At 35.9% G+C, this 22,613-nt stretch overlaps 1 protein-coding gene across 1 annotated transcript in view; it reads right to left on the bottom strand.

The window, feature by feature from the left end:
* The window catches only part of SLC26A7 (solute carrier family 26 member 7), a 269,056-nt gene that overhangs the window by 19,003 nt on the left and 227,440 nt on the right, over nt 1-22,613 (bottom strand). The window contains exon 15 of the mRNA XM_074318598.1: nt 9,483-9,580. Coding sequence (XP_074174699.1) covers nt 9,483-9,580 — 98 coding nt within the window. The remainder of the gene's footprint in view (nt 1-9,482; nt 9,581-22,613) is intronic.

Genomic DNA, 22,613 nt, shown 5'->3' with positions numbered 1-22,613 from the left:
ATGTTCCCATATCATCTTTTCTTACTGCTGAATAGTATTCCATTGTGTATATATACCACAACTTCTTTATCCATTCATCTATCGAAGGACATTTTGGTTGTTTCCATGTCTTGGCCACCGTAAACAAAGCTGCAATGAACATTGGAACACATGTGTTTTTATCTATAAACGTTTTCAGATTTTTGGGGTGGATACCCAGGAGAGGGATTGCTGGGTCATATGGCAATTCTATTCGTAATTTTTTGAATTTTTTGCCTTCCATAGCGGCTGCGCCAGTCTGCATTCCCACCAACAGTGTATGAGGGTTCCTTTTCCTCCACAGCCTCTCCAACACTTGTTACTATTTGTCTTGTTGATGATAGCCATTCTGACTGGGGTGAGGTGATATCTCATTGTGGTTTTTATTTGCATTTCTCATAGACACAGACAATAGTTTAGTGGTTACCAGAAGGTAAGAGGGGTGGGGGATGGGAGATGAGGGTAAGGGGTATCAAATATATGGTGATGGAAGGAGAACTGACTCTGGGTGGTGAACACACAATGGGATTTATAGATGATGTAATACAGAATAGTACACCTGAAATCTATGTAATTTTACTAACAATTGTCACCCCAATAAATTTCAAAAAATAAATTATTAAAAGAAAATTCTGTCATATGCAAAGTGGCAATTTAACTTTTCATTCCCAATTTTAATGTATATTTTTTCTGTCTCTTGCCTTATTGTTCTGGTTATGACTTCCAGTACCATATTGAATAACAGTGATGACAGGGGGGCAACCCTGTCTTGTTCCTGATTTTAGAGGAAAGGCTTTCAGTTTTACACCATTAATTATGAGATTAGCTGAGGGTTTGTCATATATGGCCTTTATTATGTTGAGGTATATTCCTTCTATATGCATTTTAATAAATTTTTAATCCTAAATAGGTGTTGTATCTTGTCGAATGCTTTTTCTGCATCTATTGATATAGTCATATAATTTCTATCTTTTATTTTATTTACGTGGTGTATCACATTGATTGATTTGCATATATGGAATTATCCTTGTGCCCCTGGAATTAATTGATTCTGTGCCCCAGTTGTGCCCCAATTGATTCTGATGTGTAATCTTTTGAATGTATTGTTGTATTCGATATATTATTTTGTTTAGGATTTTTGCATCTATATTCATCAGAGATATTGGTCTGTAGTTTTCTTTTTTTTGAGTTACCCTTACCAGGTTTTGGTATCAGGGTAACATTGGCCTCATAAAATGAGATAGCAAGTATTGCCTCTTCTTCAATTTTTTTTGGAAGAGTTTGAGGAGGACAGATATTAAATCCTCTTTGAATGTTTGGTAGAATTCACTAGTGAAGCCATCTGGTCCTGACTTTGGCTTTTGAGAAAGTTTTGAATGATTGTTTTGATTTCCTTACTGTTGATCAGTTTATTTAGATTTTCCCGTTCTTCCTGATTGAGTCTAGGAAGGGTATATATTTGTAAGAACTTGTCTATTTCTTCCAGGTTATTGAATTTGGTAACATGTAGCCCTTCATAGTGTTCTTGAATGAGTCTTTGTATTTCTGGGGATAACTATGGTAACTTCTCTTTCATTGCTGATTATTTGTGTCTTTTCTCTTTTTGTCTTAGTGAGTCTAGCCAAGGGCTTGTCAATTTTATTAATCTTACCAAAGAACCAGCTCTTTGTTGCATTATTTTTTCTTCTGTCCTTTTTCTGTTTCATTTAGTTCTGCTTTGATTTTTATTTCCCTCCTTCTGCTGACTTTGGGTTACGTTTGTTCTTCTGATTCTAGTTCTTTAAGGTGTAACATGAGATTGTTTATTTGGGTTTTTTCTTCTTTCTTGAGATAGGCCTGCAATAATATAAATTTCCCTCTTATTACTCTTTTGCTACATCCCAATACTTTTGATAGGCGGTATTTTCATTCTCATTTGTTTTTATGTATCTTTTGACCTCTCCTTTATTTCTTCTTTGACCCAGTAATTCTTTTTAAAAGTATGTTGTTTAATCTCCACATATTTGTGGCTTTTTTCCTGCTTTGATTTGTAGTTTATATCCAATTTCAAAACCTTGTGATCAGAGAATATGCTTGGGATGATTTAAATCTTCTTAAATTTGCTGAGGCTAATTTTGTGTCCCAACATATGGTCTTATCCTTGAGAATGTTCTATGTGCACTAGAAAAAAATATATAGTCTGATGGTCTAGGATGAAGGGCTCTGCAAAAGTCAACTATGTCCCTTTGGTCTTAAGTGTCATTTAAGGCTGATATTTCCTAATTGATTTTCTGTTTGGATGATCTATCCATAGCTGTCAATGATGTATTTAGGTCCTCTACTATATCTGTGCTTTGGTCAATTTCTCCCTTTGGTTCTGTTGGTAGTTGCATTTTATATTTCAGTGATCCCTGTTTGGGGGCATATATATTGAAAAGTTTTATGTTTTCTTATTGTATTGTCTGCCGTACCATTATGAAATGTCCATCTTAGTCTCTTGTTATTTCTTTTTATCCTGAAGTCTGTTTTTTTTTTCTGATATAATTATGAATACATATGCTTTTCTCTGGATACCATTTGCTTGGAGTATCAATTTCCACCTTTTCACTTTGAGTCTATATTTTTCCATATAGCTGAGATGTGTCTCTTGGAGACAGCATGTCATTGGATTTTGTTTTTTCTTTATTAGTTTCCAGTGTACAAAACAATGTAATAGTTAGACAATTCACCTCTCACAACGTGATATCCATCCTCCCCCAATCTATTGCCCCTCTGACATTGTATATATCTATTACAATTCCATTGACTCTATTCCCTATGCTGTACTCCATATCCCATGGTAATATATATATATATATATATATATATATATAAAATTATAGTTGACATACAATATTACGCAGTTTCAGCTTCAGGTGTACAGAGCAGTGATCAAGCATCTACACCATCCATTGTCTCTCTAATAAGACATGTGTCAATCTGACACCCTACAAAATCTTTACATTATTGATTATATTCCCCAAACTGTCTTTCATATCCCTGTGGCAATGTTGTATTTACCAATTTATGCTGTCTAATCCCTTCCCCTTCGCCCTCATCCCCACCTCCTCTCCCATCTAGAAACCATCAGTTTTTCCTCTATATCTCCAAGACTATTTCTGTTTACTTTGCTCATTTATTCAGTTCTTTAGATTCCACATATAAGTGAGATCAGATGGCATTTGTCTTTCTCCGACTGACTTATTTCACTTAGCATAATGTTCTCTAGGTCCATCCATATAATTGCAAGTGGTAAGATTTCATTCTTCTTTGTAGCCAAGCAATACTCCATTGTATAAATGTACCACAGTTCGTCCACCAATGGGCATTTCAGTTTTTTCCGTCTTGGTTATTGTAAATAGCGCTGCAATAAACATAGGGATGCATATATTTTCTCGAATTAGCATCTTGGATTTTTCTGGATAAATACCTAAGAGTGAAATTGCTGGGTCATAAGATAGTTCCATTTCCAGTTTCTTGAGATACCTCCATACTGTTTTCCATAGTGGCTGCACCAATCTGCAATCCCACCAACAGTGCACCAGGTTTCCTTTCTTGGATATTTTGGATATTAACCCCTTATCAGTTGTATCATCTTCTCCCATTCAGGAGGCTGCCTTTTTGTTTTATTGATGGTTTCCTTTGCTGTTAAAAAGCTTTCTAGTTGGATGTAATCCTAAATGTATATTTTTTCTTTTACTTTTCTTGCCCAAGGTGATATATCAGTAAAAATATTACTCAGGGTAATGTCTGCAAATTTACTTCCTATATTTTCTTCTAGGAGTTTTATGGTTTTGGGTCTTACATTTAAGTTTTTAATCCATTTTGAATTTGTTCTTGTATATGGCAAACGGAGGTGGTCCACTTTCATTTTTTTGCATGTGTCAGTCCAGTTTTCCCAGCACCATATATTAAATAGACTGTCTTTACCCCATTGTGAATTCTTGCTTCCATTGTCACAGATTAAATGACCATATATGAATGGATTTATTTCTGGCCTATCTATTCTGTTCCATTGATCTATGTGTCTGTTTTTATGCCAGTACCATACTGTTTTGATTACTATGGCCTTGTGGTATGATTTGATGTCAGGTAGCGTGATACCTCCCACTGTGTTCTTATTTCTCAAGATTGCCATGGCTATTCAGGGTCTTTTATACTTCCATATAAATTTTATGATTATATGTTCTATTTCTGAGAAAAATGTCATTGGTAGCTTGATATGAATTGCATTGAATCTATATATTTCCTTAGGTAGTGTTGACATTTTAACTATATTAATTCTTCCTATCCATAAACATGGTATGCTTTTCCATTTATTTGTATCTTTTTTGATTTCTGTCTTCAGTGTCTTATAATTTTCTGAGTACAGGCCTTTCACTTCTTTGGTTAAATTTATTCCTAGGTATTTTATTGTTTTTGAAGCAATTGTAAATGGGATTGATTTCTTGATTTCCCCTTCTGATAGTTTATTATTCATGTGTATAAATGCAACTGATTTCTGAATATTAATTTTGTATCCTGCTACTTTACTAAATTCATTTATCATTTCTAATAGTTTTTTGGTGGAGTCTTTGGGGTTCTCTATATATTGCATCATGTCATCTTCATATAATGACAATTTTACTTCCTCCTTTCCAATTTGGATGTCTTTTGGGTTTTGTTTTTTGGTTCAGTCTGCTACTCTGTGCCTTTTTATTGGTGAATTCAGTCCATTTACATATAGGGTGATTATTGATATGTGAGGATTTCCTATATCCATTTTGTCTTTTGTTTTCTGGTATCTTGGTGTCTCCATTGTTTCTTTGCCTTTTTGTTGCTCTCTGTTATTTCAGTGTGGTAGTATTCTATGATTTTCCCTCTCTTTCTTCTTTTTTTATGTTACATGTCTCAGTTCTGGATTTTCTTTTTTTCAGTGGTTAGCATTAACTGTATGTAAAAGAAAGTTTCATATTTACAGTAGTCCTTTTTCTTCAGCATTCTTCTTATCTCCATTGCCCCTTGCAGATTTAAACCTTTACTCTTTCCCCTTTTGTGTTTTTGTTGACACAGTTTATCCCTACTTCAGCTGTGAGTTAATTTCTGAGTTGCAGTAGCAAGTTGTCTTTTTCGTTTCTTTTTCCTTTTTAAAAAAATCTTCTTTACCCTTTATATTATGTTTAAATGTATAGTGCCCTATTTGTTGTAGGGGTTGCCATTTCCTGCTTGTGTCTCTCAGTTTGTAATGTTGCTCATGATTTTTTATTCTTTTGTGGGTTTTTTTTTTTTTGTGTCAGTTGAATAACCTCCTTCAGTATTTCCCATAATGAAGGTCGCATGTTAGAAAACTCCCTCAGCTTGTATGTCTTCTTTATTCCTCCTTTATACCTAAAGGATACCTTTGCTGGATATGCTACTCTTAGTTCATAATTTCTCTCTCTCAATAGTTTGAATATTTGATTCCACTTCCTCCTTGCTTGTAGAGTTTCTCCTGAAAAGTTTGATGATAGTCTAATGGGCCTTCTCTTATAAGTTACTGTTTTCTTTTTCCCCCTGCCTTCCTTGAGAATTCCTTCTTTGTCATTTATTTTGGACAGTTTCAGTACAATGTATCTTGGAGAAGACCTGTTGGGATTGAGGTAATTAGGTGTTCTATTTGCTTCTTGGATTTGAGGATCCAGTTCTTCCCACAACTTTGGGAAGTTCTCGTCAACTATTTATTTGAATATACTCTCTGTTCCTTTCTCCCTTGTTACTCCTTCTGGTATGCCCATTATTCTTGTGTTGCTCTTTATAATGGAGTCAGAAAGTTCTTGTAGAGTTCTTTCATTTCTTACAACTCTCAAGTCTCTCTCTTCTTCCATCTGTGTAATGTCCAGATTTCTATCTTTGATATCACTAATTCTTTCCTCTATGTGGTCAGCTCTGCTTCCTAAGCTAGGTATTTTATTCTTCATCTCTTTCTTATTGAGTTTTTCAGCTCCAGAACTTTTATTATTTTTATTTCAATCTCTTTGGTTAAATATTCATTTTGTTCATTGATTTTATTTCTGAGTTTATTATACTGCCTATCTGAGTTTTCTTGCATCTCATTGAGTTTTTTCAAAACTGCAATCTTGAATTCTCTGTCATTTATGCTTCATATTTCCATGTCTTTAAGTTCATTCTCTGGACATTTTTTCGTTTTCTTTGAGCTGCCTTGTTATCTTGGTTATTCATGGCAATTAATGGATTATTATTTCTCTTCCTGAGCATCTACAGGAGTGGATTCTCCAGCAGGTTGATATAAAGAGAGCTTTCTTTTGCTTTCCAGTGGGTGTCTCTGGAATGTTTTATTTTCTCTTGCACTGTAGCATTTTATTTTATTTTGCACTATTGTGGCTTCTTGCACAATGGTAGGTTCCTGGGAGGTGGGCTTTGCCTCTGTGATCAGATCACCTGGGTTTCAGGGAACTGTCCCATAGAAGGATGTGGTGGGTGATGGGGTTCTGAGCCTTTGAAACTCCAATGCTGCCCCTGCATCCAGATGCAGAGCTGTGTGTCTCAGAAGCTCTAGTTGTTCCCACAGGGATCAGACCAGAAAGGTGGGGGTGCGATGGGCTAGGAGAGGTGGCAGGTGTGTTTGTGCCTGCACCCAATGGTGACTTTTAGACCACAGCTGTCTCACCCCTACAGTTCCTTCCCTGTCACTGGAATTAGTCACACTCTGCTTATGCCACTTTGGGACTGTCTCTCCAGTTCTCAGGGCTGCAAATGTTCTGCTCTTTAATCTGACACTGCTACAGTTTCTTCTGGAGGCCACTTGTAACACTGGGAGGATGGAGGGCGGTGGCCACGCTCCATGTCTTTCTTTCCTGCCTGGCAATGAGGGCTTAAACTGCAGTTCTCACCCTTCCATACTCTGAGGTCTCTGCAGAGTATTGCAATAACCTCAGGGTATTGTATACTGATCCCTCAGGCAGGATTGTGGACCACAGAAAGAGAACCTGCAGCCTGAATCCTTCCCTCTCCTGGCACTGCAGTGAGCTCCAGGCTGTGTCCTGTGGCCCGCATCTCTGCCCCTCCCCTTTCCCTCCTCCCTTGTTCACCCCAATTTGCCCACATTCAGATGATTCAATGCGCCAATCTGTCAGACATGCTTATGTTGCATATTTATGTTGTTAAATAATAGCTATTCTATTTGTTGTAACTTCCAGAGGAGATTTTAAGGAGCACCCTCGACACCACCATGTTTCTGACCTAAAACTATGTTCTTAACATACATCATAATTTACTGTAACCAGATGTAATAAATCAAATAGTAATAGGGAAATTTTTTAAAAAGCTGATATAAAACTGCTGGCTTTGTATATACATACAAAAAACACCAGTCCAAGGGCAAATGTAATTTTTTGACTTTTTGAAAATATACATTAGTTGACTTATTCAAGTATTCCATTGTGTAGTATTTTAAAACCATTAAGAGGAATGAAAAAAAGCTCCTTTTCAACATGCCCAGTATGTGGAATATTTGGATTCCTCTGAATTTTCAACCTTAGATAGTAAATTCAGTGGTAATAGGTCACCATTTCATCCTCTTTGCTAACTCTAAGTCCTTATTTGAAATATCTAGAGAGGACAGCTTATAAAAATTAGAGCATATTCAGAAACAAATTTAAAATTATGTATATATGTATATATACGTATATATGCTGCCTTTTCCCAGTAAAAGAACAAGCCTAGTCTAGTGTTTCTCAAAATTTGATTCTTTAACCACGTGTCTCAGAATCACCTATGGTTGTTTAAAATGTTTCCTAGGCCAGAACCAGGACTCAGAAAACCACATTTCAAATGCGCACCCCATATCATCCTTATGTACAGAAATTTAACAGCACTGTTCTAGACCTTGACCACACAAAGTAAATAAAAATGTCAAGCACAAGAAGCCCTCCAATGAAGAGGGACTATCTATTTACAGTCTAGATGTAAATGCAAGAAAAGTATTGGGGTTTAACCCTATGCCAAATTGTGTAAAGTTTTTATAGTGAGTACCAAGAAATTAAAGGCACACTACATGGGGAGTTCAGGAAATTTTGGATGGGTGAAATTCGAGGGAGTAATGGAAAGGAGGGAGATATGCAAAGAAAGAGCTCCAGAAATGTTCATAGGTTTTGATGAAGTTTTTGGCTTAGCGGAGACTCTATGATGCCAGTGTAAGTGTATCCCTTGGGGAAAAAAATACTAGAAAAGGAGGTGAGCTGAGTTCCATGCAGCAGAAGCTGCTGGAGGACTGAGGACAGGTGAGGAACAGGTGTTGTCCATCCGCATGACACTCCCTCCAAGCTTAGGGCATTGAAGTAGAGAACAAATGGAAATAAGAAAGGGGCACAGTTTTTGTTGATTTAGTATTTACTCAAAAATAGGAGGAAAAAATTCCAGAAGTGTCTGAATTTTTTTTGAATTGGCAAAATTGAGTGTTCTTCCATCTGTGGGAATGGGGGCTTGTGAGCCATGTCAGTTTTTTTTTTAATTGGAATCTATTGGGGTGACAATGGTTAGTAAAATTACATAGGTTTCAAGTGTACAACTCCATAATACTTCATCTATATATCACATTGCATATTCACCACCAGAGTCAGTTCTCCTTCCATCACCGTATATTTGACCCTGCTTACCCTCATCTACCTCCTCCCTCCCCCATTACTCTCTTGTAACCACTAAACTATTGTCTGTGTCTATGAGTTTTTGTTTCTTTATTTGTTTTTCTTGTTCCTTTGTTGCTTTTAGTTTTATATCCCACATATCAGTGAAATCATATGGTTCTTGAATTTTTCTTTCTGACTTATTTCACTTAGCATAATAATCTCAAGATTTATCCATTTTGTCACAAATGACATGATTGCACCTTTTCTTATGGTACAGTAGTATTCCAGCATGTCAGTTTTAAAGAAATAAAACTGTTTTATTTTTTGCATACCAGAATCATGGAGACCCCATGGAGGACATGGGGTAGAAAAGCAAGCATCATCATCCAAAAAATGGGGAAAAGCCCCTGCAGTGGGCACTGTTTAAAATTAGGAATGGTATGGTCTCAAACTATACCCAGGAATGATGTAAGAAAGAACATCCTGTCACCATCAATGCCATTTGCTCATGGAGGGGACTTTTTTCCCTTCTTTCTAGAAGCCTTAAACCCAGCATATGCTATGCTGCTTACAACTTAAGTCTACGTTCTCTTCTCTCTATCTCATGTGAATACTCCCCCACATCTGGCCCCCACACATACACATACCTAGAAGCTTGATGGGATCTCCTGAATATAAATCTACAGTAGTGGAAGGATAAATCCTATGTCTTTTGAAGAAAATGGGTGAGCTAAATATTGAAACAAGCAGAGTCAAGACCCCGGAGCTGAGAGAGTAGATAGTGAAAACACTGTTACTGAAGAAAAGGAAAGGAATCAGTTCAAACACAAGCTATATACATACCTCAACAAGCATGGAGATTCCAGAATAGTCAAAAAAGTTCAATCCAGTGCAATCCAGGATTAAAGAGCGCTTTCCATTTGGGCAGGGCTGTGAAAATTCTGTAAGAGGAACATCGGATTGAGTTAGGGGAAATTTTTAGAGATTTCTGCTGTCTATTTTGTTGAAGAATGGGAAGATAACAGTGACTTCATGTTTAATAAGACTAATTCTGAACACTTTAATCTACATTTTTCAGTTAATTACTAATTCTAATCTCTCTGGGTTTTTTTGTTCAAATATTATTTCAGGTAATTGTTACATAACTCAGAGAAGAAAATGGGACAGGTTAATTACTAATATAATTTCACAGATAGATAGACTAAAGTTCAGCAAGGTCAGATGATTTTAAAAGGATACCTGGCAAGTTAGTGCCAAACAGACTAGATTCAAAACCCCTAGACATTCTGCATAGTACTCTTTCCACAGTATCACACTGTTTCCTTCATACATATGTTTGGAGGTAGAGTCATGTTTTATGGCACCTAGAGCTTATACAATTTTGGAGTCACACTTTAAGGAAAAGATTCATTGATGGAGCTTGTCTTTTGGCCTTGTAAAAGATCTGTGTGAGGGTCCCTGAAAATTAAGCTTCAATTTGTACATGATAAATCTGCCTCTGAAAGCACCTAATGGGAAAAACAATTTTTTTTACTTAGGAGTTCATGACCTTTTTTTCACTGATGTCCTCAGTGCCAGACTTTTCTTGTGTAAAATGACATTTCTAAGCAGTAACAGGCCATGTCTGAGGTATCTTGAAGGAGTTATGAGGTTCTCAGAGCAGATCTAGTAAGCTAAGATTTCCCCACCATTAGTAAGTAAAATCACTCAAATAAACTCCAATTGTCTAATTACTTACAAAATTCTCTGAAAAAAAACCCCAAAACTAATTGAATAGTTTTGCCACTTAAAATGTCCGTGGTTTTCCCTTATAGTGGTTACAACAAAGTGAGAATACGGTTGTTTCTCAATTAGCATTGAAGAGAAGTATAAAGGAAATTGTGTATTTTTAAAAACTAATGCTTAGATGTAAAAACAGGTAAGCAGAACATATGAAGTCAGACAATTAAGTTCGAAAACTCATCCTAGACAAAGTGCCACATGCCGCATTGCTGAATATCACTATAGTCACCTTCAAAGTACTCCCCTTGGGAAGCTATGCACCTATGCCAGTGTCTAGTCCACCCTTCAAAATAATTTTGAACTCTTTGTCTGGAATGGCCATCAGAGCTGTCATCATATTATCCTTGATGTCCTGAATGTCTTCAAAAGGTCTTCATTTCAATATTTCCTTTATCTTTGGGTAAAGAAAGAAGTCATGGGGGGCCAGATCAGGTGAGTAGGGAGGGTGTGTCAATACAGTTATTTGTTTACTGGCTGAAAACTCCCTCACAGACAGTGCCTTGTGAGCTGGTGCATTGTCGTGATGCAAGAGCCATGAATTGTTGGCAAAAAGTTCAGGTTGTCTTTTTCATGCAGCCTTTTCAGCACTTGCAAATAGTAAACTTGGTTAACTATTTGTCTACTTGGTACAAATTTATAATGAATAGTCCTTCTGATATCTATCTATCTATCTGTCTGTCTGTCTGTCTGTCTGTCTGTCTGTCTGTCTGTCTATCTATCTATCTATCTATGACTAGATATTTTCTTACCAAGTTAGACATTATAAGTTTTAGTAAGACTAATCATGTTTGCAATGTATCATGGAGTTCAATATTTGAAGAGTTCCTATGCAGATAATTTAAAAAACAACTGTTTCAGAAAATAAATTGTATATGATTTATTTGAAGGCAGTAATAGGTTGGAGTCAAGTACCAACTCTTTTGACATCTTTTTAATGTCAATTTTGTTCATATCTTCTTAATTCCATATTTAATGATAGCATGTTGGTAAATTGAAATTAGATGTAGAATTATTTACAACATAACAATTGACAAATGATACAAATAAGTGCTTCTTCACCACTCCACAGTATAACATCCACTCCAAGACTTGTTTGTTAAAGATTTACCAGCATATTGCTGCTGAAACATGGGTACTGTTGTTAAATATAAAAAATATATGTAATATTCAGTAATTTTTTAAAATTTGATTAAATAAATGACTTAAACTACTGACATCTTTAGCAATAGGTCTTAAAATAACAGTGATGTCAAAATTATTTGTCCTTTTTTCCATCTTCTTAAGCTGTTCTGTTCTTAACAAAAGATGCTATGACTTTGATAACATAGTACACATTTCAAAATAAGCTACAATCTAAAATTCATATTCCAAAAGTTTATGTAGAAAAAGTTTAATACCCCAAAAATAAAAACTAAAGAAATTATGAATTTTTCTAAGATTTTTAAACCTTTTTCTTTAATTACTAGAAAACACAATTATCATTTGTAATGTCTACAAGACAGACTTGGAAAAAAGAAACTGTAACCTGAAAAAATACAGCTATCAGAATGGGATTTATAGATGATGTAATACAGAGTTGTACACCTGAAATCTATGTAATTTTACTAACAATTGTCACCCCAATAAATTTAAAAAATAAATTTAAAAAAATACAGCTATCAGTTTGTTTGAAAAACAAATTCATCACTTTTGTTCGGTAAACATCAATGCATTACTTTCTCTGAAAGAAGCTACATTAATTATCTACAACCATATGGCATGAGTTCTATCATTCCCATTCCTTAGCCATAAATAACGAATCAATCATTACAAATCATAACAGTCATAAAAAATCAATCAAGGTACTTTTTCCACCGAGGTCTAAGAAAACCTTAGAATTTTTATCAACTCAATATTTTAGGAAGCCATTGTTAGTTCCTACGGAATTTATTTGTCAATCTGAACTGAATACTACAGTGAAAAAACTATGTATATGTTATAAAAAGATATTGATCACTGGATGGAAATGACTAGTAAGTGGTGTGAAAAAAGACACAAAATCCTTTAAGAAACAACTTTTATTTTATTTACTATCCTATTATTTATTTCACTACTAAATTACACTTGCCATTCTCAATATTTTTCTTTCTTTTTAAAATTTTTTATTAAATTTATTGGGGTGACATTGGTTAGAAAATTTAGAGAGGTTTCAAGTGTATAATTCTATAATACATCATCTATATATTGCATTGTGTATTGTGTATTCACCACCCAGAGTCAGTTCTCATTCTATCACTATATATTTGACTCCCTTTATCTTCTTCTACCACCACTCCTCCCCCGTTACCCTCTGGTAACCACTAAACTGTTGTCTGTGTCTGTGAGTTTTTGTTTGTTTGCTTGTCTTGCCCATTTTTTCCTTTCAGTTTTATATCCCACCTATGAGTAAAGTCATATTGTTCTTGACTTTCTCTGTCTGACTTATTTCACTTAGCATAATAACCTCAAGGTCCATCCATGTTGTCACAAATGGCACTATTTCATCTTTTCTTATCACAGAATAATATTCAATTGTATATATGTACACCACATTCTCTTTATCCAATCATCTATCGAAGGACACTTTGGTTGTTTCCATGTCTTGGTCACTGTAAATAAAGCTGCAATGAACATTGGAATACATATATCTTTACGGAAAAAGTTTTCAGATTTTGTTTTTTTCTGGTAGAAACCCAGAGGAGGAATTGCTAGGTCATATGGTAATTCTATTCTGAACTTTTTGAGAAACCTCCACACTGCCTTCCAGAGCAGCTGCACAAATCTGCATTCCAACTAAGAGTCTATGAGTGTTCCTTTTTCTCCACAGTCTCTCCAACACTTGTTATTATTTGTCTTGTTGATGATAGCCATTCTTACTGGCATGAGGTGATAGCTCACTGTGGTTTTTATTTGCATTTCTCAGATGATTAACGATGTTGAGCATTTTTTCACATGTCTATTGGCCTCTTTTGAGAAATGTCTATTCAGGAATTGTTTGCAAAAATCTTCTCCCATTCAGTTGGTTGCCTCTTTATTTTGTTGATGGTTTCTTTGGCTGTGCAGAAGCTTTTTAGTTTGATACAGTCCCATTCATTTATTTTAGCTTTTACTTCCCTTTCCTTTGGAGTGAAATTCATAAATGCTCTTTGAACCCAAGGTCCATAAGTTCAGTAGCTATATTTTCTTCTCTGCAGTTTATTGTTTCAGGTCTTAGGTTTAGGTATTTGATCCATTTTGAGTTAATTTTGGTACATGGTGACATATAGCAGTCTAGTTTCATTCTTTCCAATTCTTCCAACACCATTTATTGAAGAGGCTTTGTTTCTCCCTTGTATTTTGACTCCCTTGTTAAAAATTATCTGTCCATATTTATATGGGTTTATTTCTGGGTTTTCAATTGTATTTGAATGGTCTATGTGTCCATTTTTCTGCCAATATCATACTGTTTTGATTATTGTTGCTCTGATGTTCAAGCTGAAGTCAGGGAGTGTCATACCTCCAGCATTATATTATTTTCTTGGGAACTTTGACTATTCAGGGTCTTTTATGGTTCCATACAAATCTAATGATTTTTTTGTTCTATTTCTTGAAAAGTGCCATTGGGATTGATGGTGATTGCATTCAATCTGTATATTGCTTTGGGTAATATGGCCATTTTAACTATGTTGGTTCTTCCAATAATTGAACACAGAATGTCTTTCCATTTATTTGTGTCTCCTTTAAAATTTCTTTTAAAAATGTCTTCTAGTTTCAGTGTATAGGTCATTCATATCCTTGGTTAACTTTATTCCTAGGTATTTTATTCTTTTTGCTGCAATTGCCAAAGGAATTCTTTTTTTTTTTTTTTTTTACTTCTTTTTCTGAGATTTCATTGTTAGTATATATGAATGCAATGGACTTTTGTGTTGATTTTGTAGCCGGCAACTTTGCTGTATTTGTTTATGGTTTCTAGTAGCTTTTTGGGGGACTGTTTAGGGTTTTCTATATATAGCATCATGTCATCTGCAAAAAGTGACAATTTAGCTTCTTCATTCCCAATTCGGTTGCCTCAATGCTTTCTCTTGTCTCATTGCTCTGTCTAGAACTTCCAATACTATGTTGAAAAGCAGTGGTGATAGGGAAGAACACTGTCTTATTCCTGAACACAGAGCAAAGGGCTTCACTTTTTCACCATTATTATGATTTTAGCTGAGGGTGCCTCTTATATGGCCTTTATTATGTTAAGGTATTTTCCTCCTATACCCATTTATTAGGCATTTTAATCATAAGTGGATGTTGTATGTTGTCTAGTGTTTTTTCTGCCTCTATTGACATAATCATATGATTTACCTCCTATATTTTGTTTATGTGTGTATCACCTTGATTGACTTGCATATGTTGAACCATCCTTGTCCACCTGGGATGAACCCCACTTGGTCATGATGTATAATCTTTTAATGCATTGTTGTATTTGATCTGCTAGAATTTTGTTCAGGATTTTTGCATCTGTGTTCATCTATAATTTTCTCTTTTGGTATTATCCTTATCAGATTTTGGTATAAGGGTAATGTTGGCCTCATAAAATGAGGTAGGGACTATTGTCTCTTCTTCAATTTTTTGGCAGAGTTTGAGTAGACCAGGTATAAGATCCTCTTTGAATGTTTGGTAGAATTCACTAGTAAAGCCATCTGGTCCAAACCTTTGCTTTTGGCAAAGATTCAGATGACTGATTTACATTCCTTACTGTTGATTGATTTGTTTAGAATTTCCAGTTCTTCATGATTCAGCCTAGGAAGGCTATATATTTCTTAGAAATTGTCCATTTCTTCTAGGTTTTTGAATTTGGTAGCATATAGTCTTTCATAGTATTCTTGGATGATCCTTTGTATTTCTGTGACATCCGTGGTAACTTCCCCTCTTTCATTTCTACTTTGGTTATTCGTTTCTTTTCTCTTTTTATCTTAGTGAGTCTAGTCAAGAGTTTGTCAATTTTATTAATCTTTTCAAAGAACCAGCTCTTTGTTGCATTAATTTTTTCTATTGTGTTTTTCTTCTCTATTTTGTTTAGTTCTGCTCTGATTTTTTTTAATCTTTTGTTTTTAAATTTTATTTTATTAAATTTATTGGGGTGACAATTGTTAGTAAAATTACATAGATTTCAGGTGTACAATTCTGTATTACATCATCTATAAATCCCATTGTGTGTTCATCACCCAGAGTCAGTTCTCATTCCATCACCATATATTCGATCCCCCGTACCCTCATCTCCCACCCCCCACCCCCCGCCCCCCTTACCCTCTGGCAACCACTAAACTATTGTCTGTGTCTATGAGTTTCTGTTTCTCATTTGTTTGTCTTGTTCTTTTGTTGTTTTTGGTATGATTTCCTTCCCTCTGCTGACTTTGGGTTTCATTTGTTCTTCTTTTTCTAGTTTTTCAAGGTGTAATGTGAGGTTGCTTACTTGGGCTTTTTCTTCTTTCTGGTGATGAGCCTGTAATGATATAAATTCCATCTTAAAACTGCTTTTGCTGCATCCCAATAATATTGGTAGGATATATTTTCATTTTCACTTGTTCCTATGTATCTTTTGATCTCTCCTCATATTTCTTCTTTGACCGAGTCATTCTTTCAAAGCATGTTGTTTACTCTCCATATATTTGTGGTTTTTCCTGCTTTCTTTTTTTAGTTGATATCCAATTTCAAAGCCTTGTTATCAGATAATATGCTCGGTATGATTTCAATCTTCTTCAATTTGGTGAGGCTAGTTTTATGTCCCAATACATGGTCTATCCTTGAGAACATTCCATGTACACCAGAAACTCATAGACACAGACAATAGTTTAGCGGTTGCCAGAGGGTAAGGGGGGCGGTGGGTGGGGGGTGGGAGATGAGGGTAAGGGGGATCGAATATATGGTGATAGAAGGAGAACTGACTCTGGGTGATGAACACACAATGGGATTTATAGATGATGTAATATAGAATTGTACACCTGAAATCTATGTAATTTTACTAACAATTGTCACCCAATACATTTAATAAAAAAAGAATTAAAAAAAAAAAAGGAATGTGTAGAGTGATGTTCTAGGATGAAGTGCTCTATAAATGTCAATTATGTCCATTTCATCTAACGTGTCATTTAGGGCTGCTATTTCTTTATTTATTTTCTGTTTGGATGATCTATGCATAGCTGTCAATGATGTATTTAGGTCCCCTACTATAATTGTGTTTTGGTCAAATTCTCCTTTTAGTTCTGTTAGTACTTGCTTTGTATACTTTGGTGCTCCCTGATTGGGGGCATAAATATTGATGACTATTATGTCTTCTTGTTGCATAGCCCCCTTTATCATTATGAAATATCCATCTTTGTCTCTTGTTGCCTTTTTTATCCTGAAGTCTATTTCGTCTGATATCAGTATCGCTACACCTGCTTCTATCTTAGTACCATTTGCTTGGAGTGTCAATTTCCACTCTTTCACTTTAAATCTGTATTTGTCCTTGTAGTTGATATATGTCTCTTGGAGGCAGCATATCGTTGGGTTTGGTTTTTCGATCCAAACTGCTACTCTGTGCCTTTTTATTGCTGAGTTCAGTCCACTTACATTTAGGATGACTACTGATATATGAGGATTACCTATCATTCTATCTTTTGTTTTTTGGTAGGACGGTGTCTCCATTGTTTATTTGCCTTTTGTTGCTGTTTGTGCGGTGGTATTCTATGATATTTTTCTCTCTTTTCTTTTTTTCTTTAAGTCATATATTTCAATTCTGGATTTTCTTTTTTGAGTGGTTACCATTAAATTTATGTAAAATAAAGTTTCGTATTTAGAGTATTCCATTTTCCACAGCATGCTTCCTTTCTCCATTCCCTTTTGCCGGTTCAGAACTTTTCTGTCTCCCCTATTTTTGTTGTCAAAATTATCCCTATTTATGCTCTAATTTGATTTCTGCATTTCTGTAGCAAGTTTTCTTTTTCCCCTTTTTTGTTTTCTTAATTTTTTTTCTTTGTTACCCTGTATGATATGTTTAAGTGCATTTGATGCAGGTGTTGCCATTTTCTGCTTCTGTCTACGTGTTCGTAAGAGTATTCATGGTTTTGCATTCTTCTGTTTTTTGTTTCAGGTCAAATAGCCTCCTTTAGTATTTCTTGTAATGCAGGTCATGTGTTAGAAAATTCCCTCAGCTTCTGTATGTTTGGAAATGTCTTTATTTCCCCTTCATATCTAAAGGATACCTTTGCTGGTTATATTATTCTTGGCTCATAATTTCTCTCTTTCAATAGTTTGAATATTTGATTCCACTACCTCCTGGCTTGTAGAGTTTCTTCTGAAAAGACTGATGATAATCTAATGGGCTTTCCATTGTAGGTTACCATCTTCTTTTCCCTGGCTGGCTTCAGGATTTTTTCTTTGTCGTTAATTTTAGACAGCTTCAATACAATGTGCCTTGTAGAAGATCTGTTGGGATTGAGGTAACAAAGTATTCTATTTGCTTCTTGGATTCGAGGATCCAATTCTTTCCACAAGTTTGGGAAGTTCTCATCGACTATTTGTTTGAATATAGTCTCTGTTCCCTTCTTTCTTTCTTCTCCTTGTCGTATGCCCATTATTCTTATTTTGTTCTTTCTGATGGAGTCAGAAATTTCTTGTAGAGTTCTTTCATTTCTTTTCATTCTCAAGTTTCTCTAGTCTTCTACCTCTATCTTTTCCAGATTTCTACCTCAGTGTCTCTGATTCTTCCCCCTCTGGTCTGCTCTATTGCCTAAGCTGGCTATTTTATTCTTCATTTCTTTCACTGTTCCAGCATCTCACATGATTAGGGGGGTTGCCTGGAAGGTGGGCTTCTCCTATATTTGTTTCCTTTTTAAGATTTCGATTTCTTTGCTAAAATGTTCATTTTGTTCTTTGGTTGTGTTTCTCAGTTTGTTGAACTGCTTGTGTGTGTTTTCTTGAAACTTGTTGAGTTTTTCAGAACTGAAATCTTGAATTCTCGGTAATTTAAGTCACATATTTCCATGTCTTTGAGTTCATTTTCTGGAGGCTTTTCATTTTCTTTCTGAGCTGTCTTGTTACCTTGGTCATTCATGGCAATTAATGAATTATTTCTCTAGAAGAGTGGGTTCTGCAACAGGTTGATAGGAGGAGGTCTTTCTTTTGCTTTATTTTCTCTCCCACTGCAACCTTTTATTCTCTCTCCCACTGTAGCAGTGTGTTTTCTCTTATAGTGTTCCAGCATCTCACATGATTAAGGGGGTTGCCTGGAAGGTGGGCTTCTCCTCTGTGACAGGTCACTTAGGTCTCAGGGTACCACCTCCAAGGGGGGATGTGGAGAATTTCTGAGTTCCAAAGCTCTTCGTGCAATCAGATTTAGAGCCCGTGTTTCAGCAGCTCTGTTTACCCCTTCAGGGATCTGCCCAGATAGGTAGAGATGAGGGTATGGGGATTGTGAGAAGTGGCTCTGACCTGCACAGTTACCTTGCCCCTATATTTCCTTCCCTTTCACCAAAATTAGTTGTGTTGGGAGGCTATGTCTGCAGGGCTACAGTATTCAGAGGTGTAAGTATTCTGTTCTCTGATCTGACACTGCTACTGTTCTGCTTCTAGCACTGGGAGAATGGGGAGTGGGGAGTGTCTATGTCTTCCATCTTCTGCTTGGTAGTGAGAGGTTAAACCACCGTTCTCCCCTTTCTTCCCTCAGTCTTTGCTCCAAGGTGTGTTCCATGAGTGTTGGGTTCAGCTCTGTTTTATGCTGATCTCTCAGGCGAGACTGTGGGCCATAGGGGAGTGCTTTCTTCTCCCATTGCTATGGTAAGCTCAGGACTGCAGGGATCTCCGAGCTCCAGTCTGAGTCCTGCAGACCACGACCTGCCGAGGCCAGCATCTCAGCATTTCTCCCTCCCCACCTCCCTCACTTACCCAATTTGCCCACCTTTAGGTGATTCCAGTTGCACATCTTTCAGTCTTGCCTGCATGCCACACAGGGAGTCCTCTGTGGAATTATAGCTGTTCAATTTGTTGTAAATTCCAGGGGAAATTTCAAGAGGCTCACCTTATGCCACCATTTCTGTGACATAATTCTAGTCTTAATTTTTTGAGGAAACTCCATACTGTTTTCCATAGAGTGTGTACCAATTTACACTCCCCCCAGCAGTGTATGAGGGTTCCTTTTCTCTTCAGCCTCTCTAACACTTGTTATTGCTTGTCTTGATGATAATAGCTATTCTAACAGTTGTGATTTTGATTTGCATTTCCCTAATAGCTAGTGAAGTTGAGTACTTTTTCATATATGTGTTGGTCATTTTTTTTTTTTTTTTTTTTTTTTGTCTTCCTGTCAAAATTTTTATGTGTCTATTTAGGTCTCTGCCCACTTTTTAGTTGGATTGTTTGTTTTTCATTGTTGAATTTTATGAGATCTTTATATATTTTGGATATTAGCCTCTCCTCAGAGGTGTTGTTTGCAAATATCTACTCCCATTCAGCTGGTTGCCTCTCTTTTGTTGTGCAGAAGATTTTTTGTTTGATATAGCCCCATTCATTTATTTTTCTTTTACTTCCTTTGCCATTGAAGTCAAATTCATAAAATCCTCTCTGAACCAGAGGTCCATGAGTTTAGTACCTACTTTCTTCTACGCAATTTATTGTTTCAGGTTTTGTGTGTAGGTCTTTCATCCATGTTGAGTTAATTTTGGTACATGGTATAGAGAGCAGTCTAGTTTTATTCTTTTGCACGTGGCTTTCCAATTTTCCCATCACTGTTTATTGAAGAGGCTTTCCTTTCTCTATTGTGTTTTTGGCTCTTTTGTCAAAAATTATCTGCCTATATACATGTGGATTTATTTCTGGGTTCTCAATTCAATTCTGTTGGTTTGTGTGTCTGTTTTTCTGCCAATACAATGCTGTTCTGATTATTTTTCATTTTTTTAAATATACGAGGTCTGACAATTGAGTTCGCAAACTCATCCTAGAGAAAGTGCTACATACCTTATTGCTAAGGACACCTTCCCAGTACTCCCCTTGGGAAACTATGCACCAAATGTCAGTGCCTATTGCACCCTTCAAAGCAATTTTGGAACTCTTTTTCTGAAATGGCCATCAGAGCTATCATATTATCTTTGATGTCCTGAATGTCATCAAAATGTCTTTCTTTCAATATTTCCTTTATCTTCAGGTAAGGAAAGAAGTCACTGGGGGCCAGATCAGGTGAGTAGGGACTGTGTTCCAATACAGATATTTGTTTACTGACTGAAAACTCCCTCACAGACATTGCCATGTGAGCTGGTGCATTGTTGTGATGCAAGAGCCATGTTGGTGAAAAGGTCATTTTGTCTAACTTTTTCATGTAGCGTTTTAGCACTCCCAAATAGTAAACTTAGTTAACTGTTTGTCCAGCTGGTACTCTAATACCAAAAATGGTTAGCAACATTGTTGCAACAAGTTCATGAACTTAATTGTCAGACCCCAGTATTTCTTCAATTACTATTGATACAATGTTATATTAGTGTTGAATGTACAACATAGTGACTAGACAGTTATATAAGTTGGAAAGTAATCACCCCAATAAATCTAGCACATATCTGACACCATATATAGTTATTACAATATTATTGGATAAATGCCTTATGCTATCCTTTACATATCTGTGACTGTTCTGTAATTAACAATTTGTACTTCCTAATTTCTTTCCCTTTTCACCAATCCCTCCAACCTCCATCCCATCTGGCAACCATCAAAAAGTTCTCTGTATCTATGAGATGTGATTAAAGAATATGATGAATATTTAAATTTTTAAAAATTATTACAGTAAATGACACATTGCCATTAACCCCCCTTAAAACACGCCCGCCCTCCCCCCACTTTGAACACACTTATCTGATCATTCTTGCCACTTTCTGAAGCAGTTCTGGAAGTCTTGTTTTGTGAGTGTCTTTCATTGTGCTGTCGTGGCTGCTTCAGTGTCCTGAATTGATTCAAAACGTTTATTGCTCATGGTCATTTTGACATTGGGGAGGAGCCAGAAGTTGCACAGTGCCAGATTCCATAAATAAGGTGGATGAGGACACACCATAACATTTTTATTGACAGAAATTGCCATACCAGAAGCCAGGTAACATGGAGCTTTGTTACTAAGGTTCAACACATTACTTCCCGTATTGAAGATCCCTGCCTTTCTGTTGGATGGCAGTTGGCAGCAGCATTCACCATAGTTTTTGATCACAACAAAAAGGCTCTGTATCACACATCACTTCTGGTATATGGCAATTTCTGCCAAATATGCATAAAACATTACAGTGTGTCTTCATCCACCTTATTCACAGGATCTGGCACCATGCAACTTCTGGTTGTTCCCCAAAGTCAAAATGACCATGAAAGGTAAACATTTTGAATCCATTCATGACATCACAGCAGCCATGACAGTGCAACTAAATACTCACAAAACAAGACTTCCAGAACTTCTTCAGAAAGTGATAAGAATGATGGGATAAGTGTGTTCAAAGCAAGGGGGAGTGTTTTGAGGGGGATTAATGACAATGTGTCTTTTACTGTAATAGTTTTTTTTTATTTAAACCTTCACTGTATTGTTTGATCACCCCTCATAGGAGTTTGTTTATGTTCTGTTGGTTTGTTTCATTCTTTAAATTCCCTGTATAAGTGAAATCATATAGCTTTCGTTTTTCTCTGTCTGAGTTACTCCATTCAGCATAATACCTTCTAAGTCCATCCGTGTTGTTGCAGAGGGCAAGATTTTATTTTTTTATTGCTATGGCATGTAATAATCCATTGTATATATGTATCACCTCTTCTTAATCATTGATTCATTGATGGATACCTAGATTGCCGGCATATCTTGGCTATGTGAAGAATATTGCAATGAACATATGGATGCACATGTCCCTTCAAATCATGTTTTTGGTTTCTTCAGGTAAATACCGAAAAGTAGAATTACTAGGTCCTACCTTGTCTCTTGTTATAGCCTTTGTTTTAAAGTCTATTTTGTCGGTTATATTATTGCTACCCTAACTTTTTATTTTTCATTTCCATTTTCCATGCAATATCTTTTTCCATCCCTTTACTTTCAGTATGTGTGTGTCTTTCAATCTGAAGTGAGTCTCTTCTAGTCAGTGTCTGTAAGCATCTTATTTTCTTATCTATTCAGCCACTCTAACCCATTCACATTTAAAATAATTGTTGATAGATATA

Source organism: Rhinolophus sinicus, linkage group LG14 (assembly GCF_036562045.2).
Source record: "Rhinolophus sinicus isolate RSC01 linkage group LG14, ASM3656204v1, whole genome shotgun sequence".
Classification (NCBI taxonomy): domain Eukaryota; kingdom Metazoa; phylum Chordata; class Mammalia; order Chiroptera; family Rhinolophidae; genus Rhinolophus; species Rhinolophus sinicus.
This window is presented reverse-complemented; position numbering and strand designations above follow the sequence as displayed.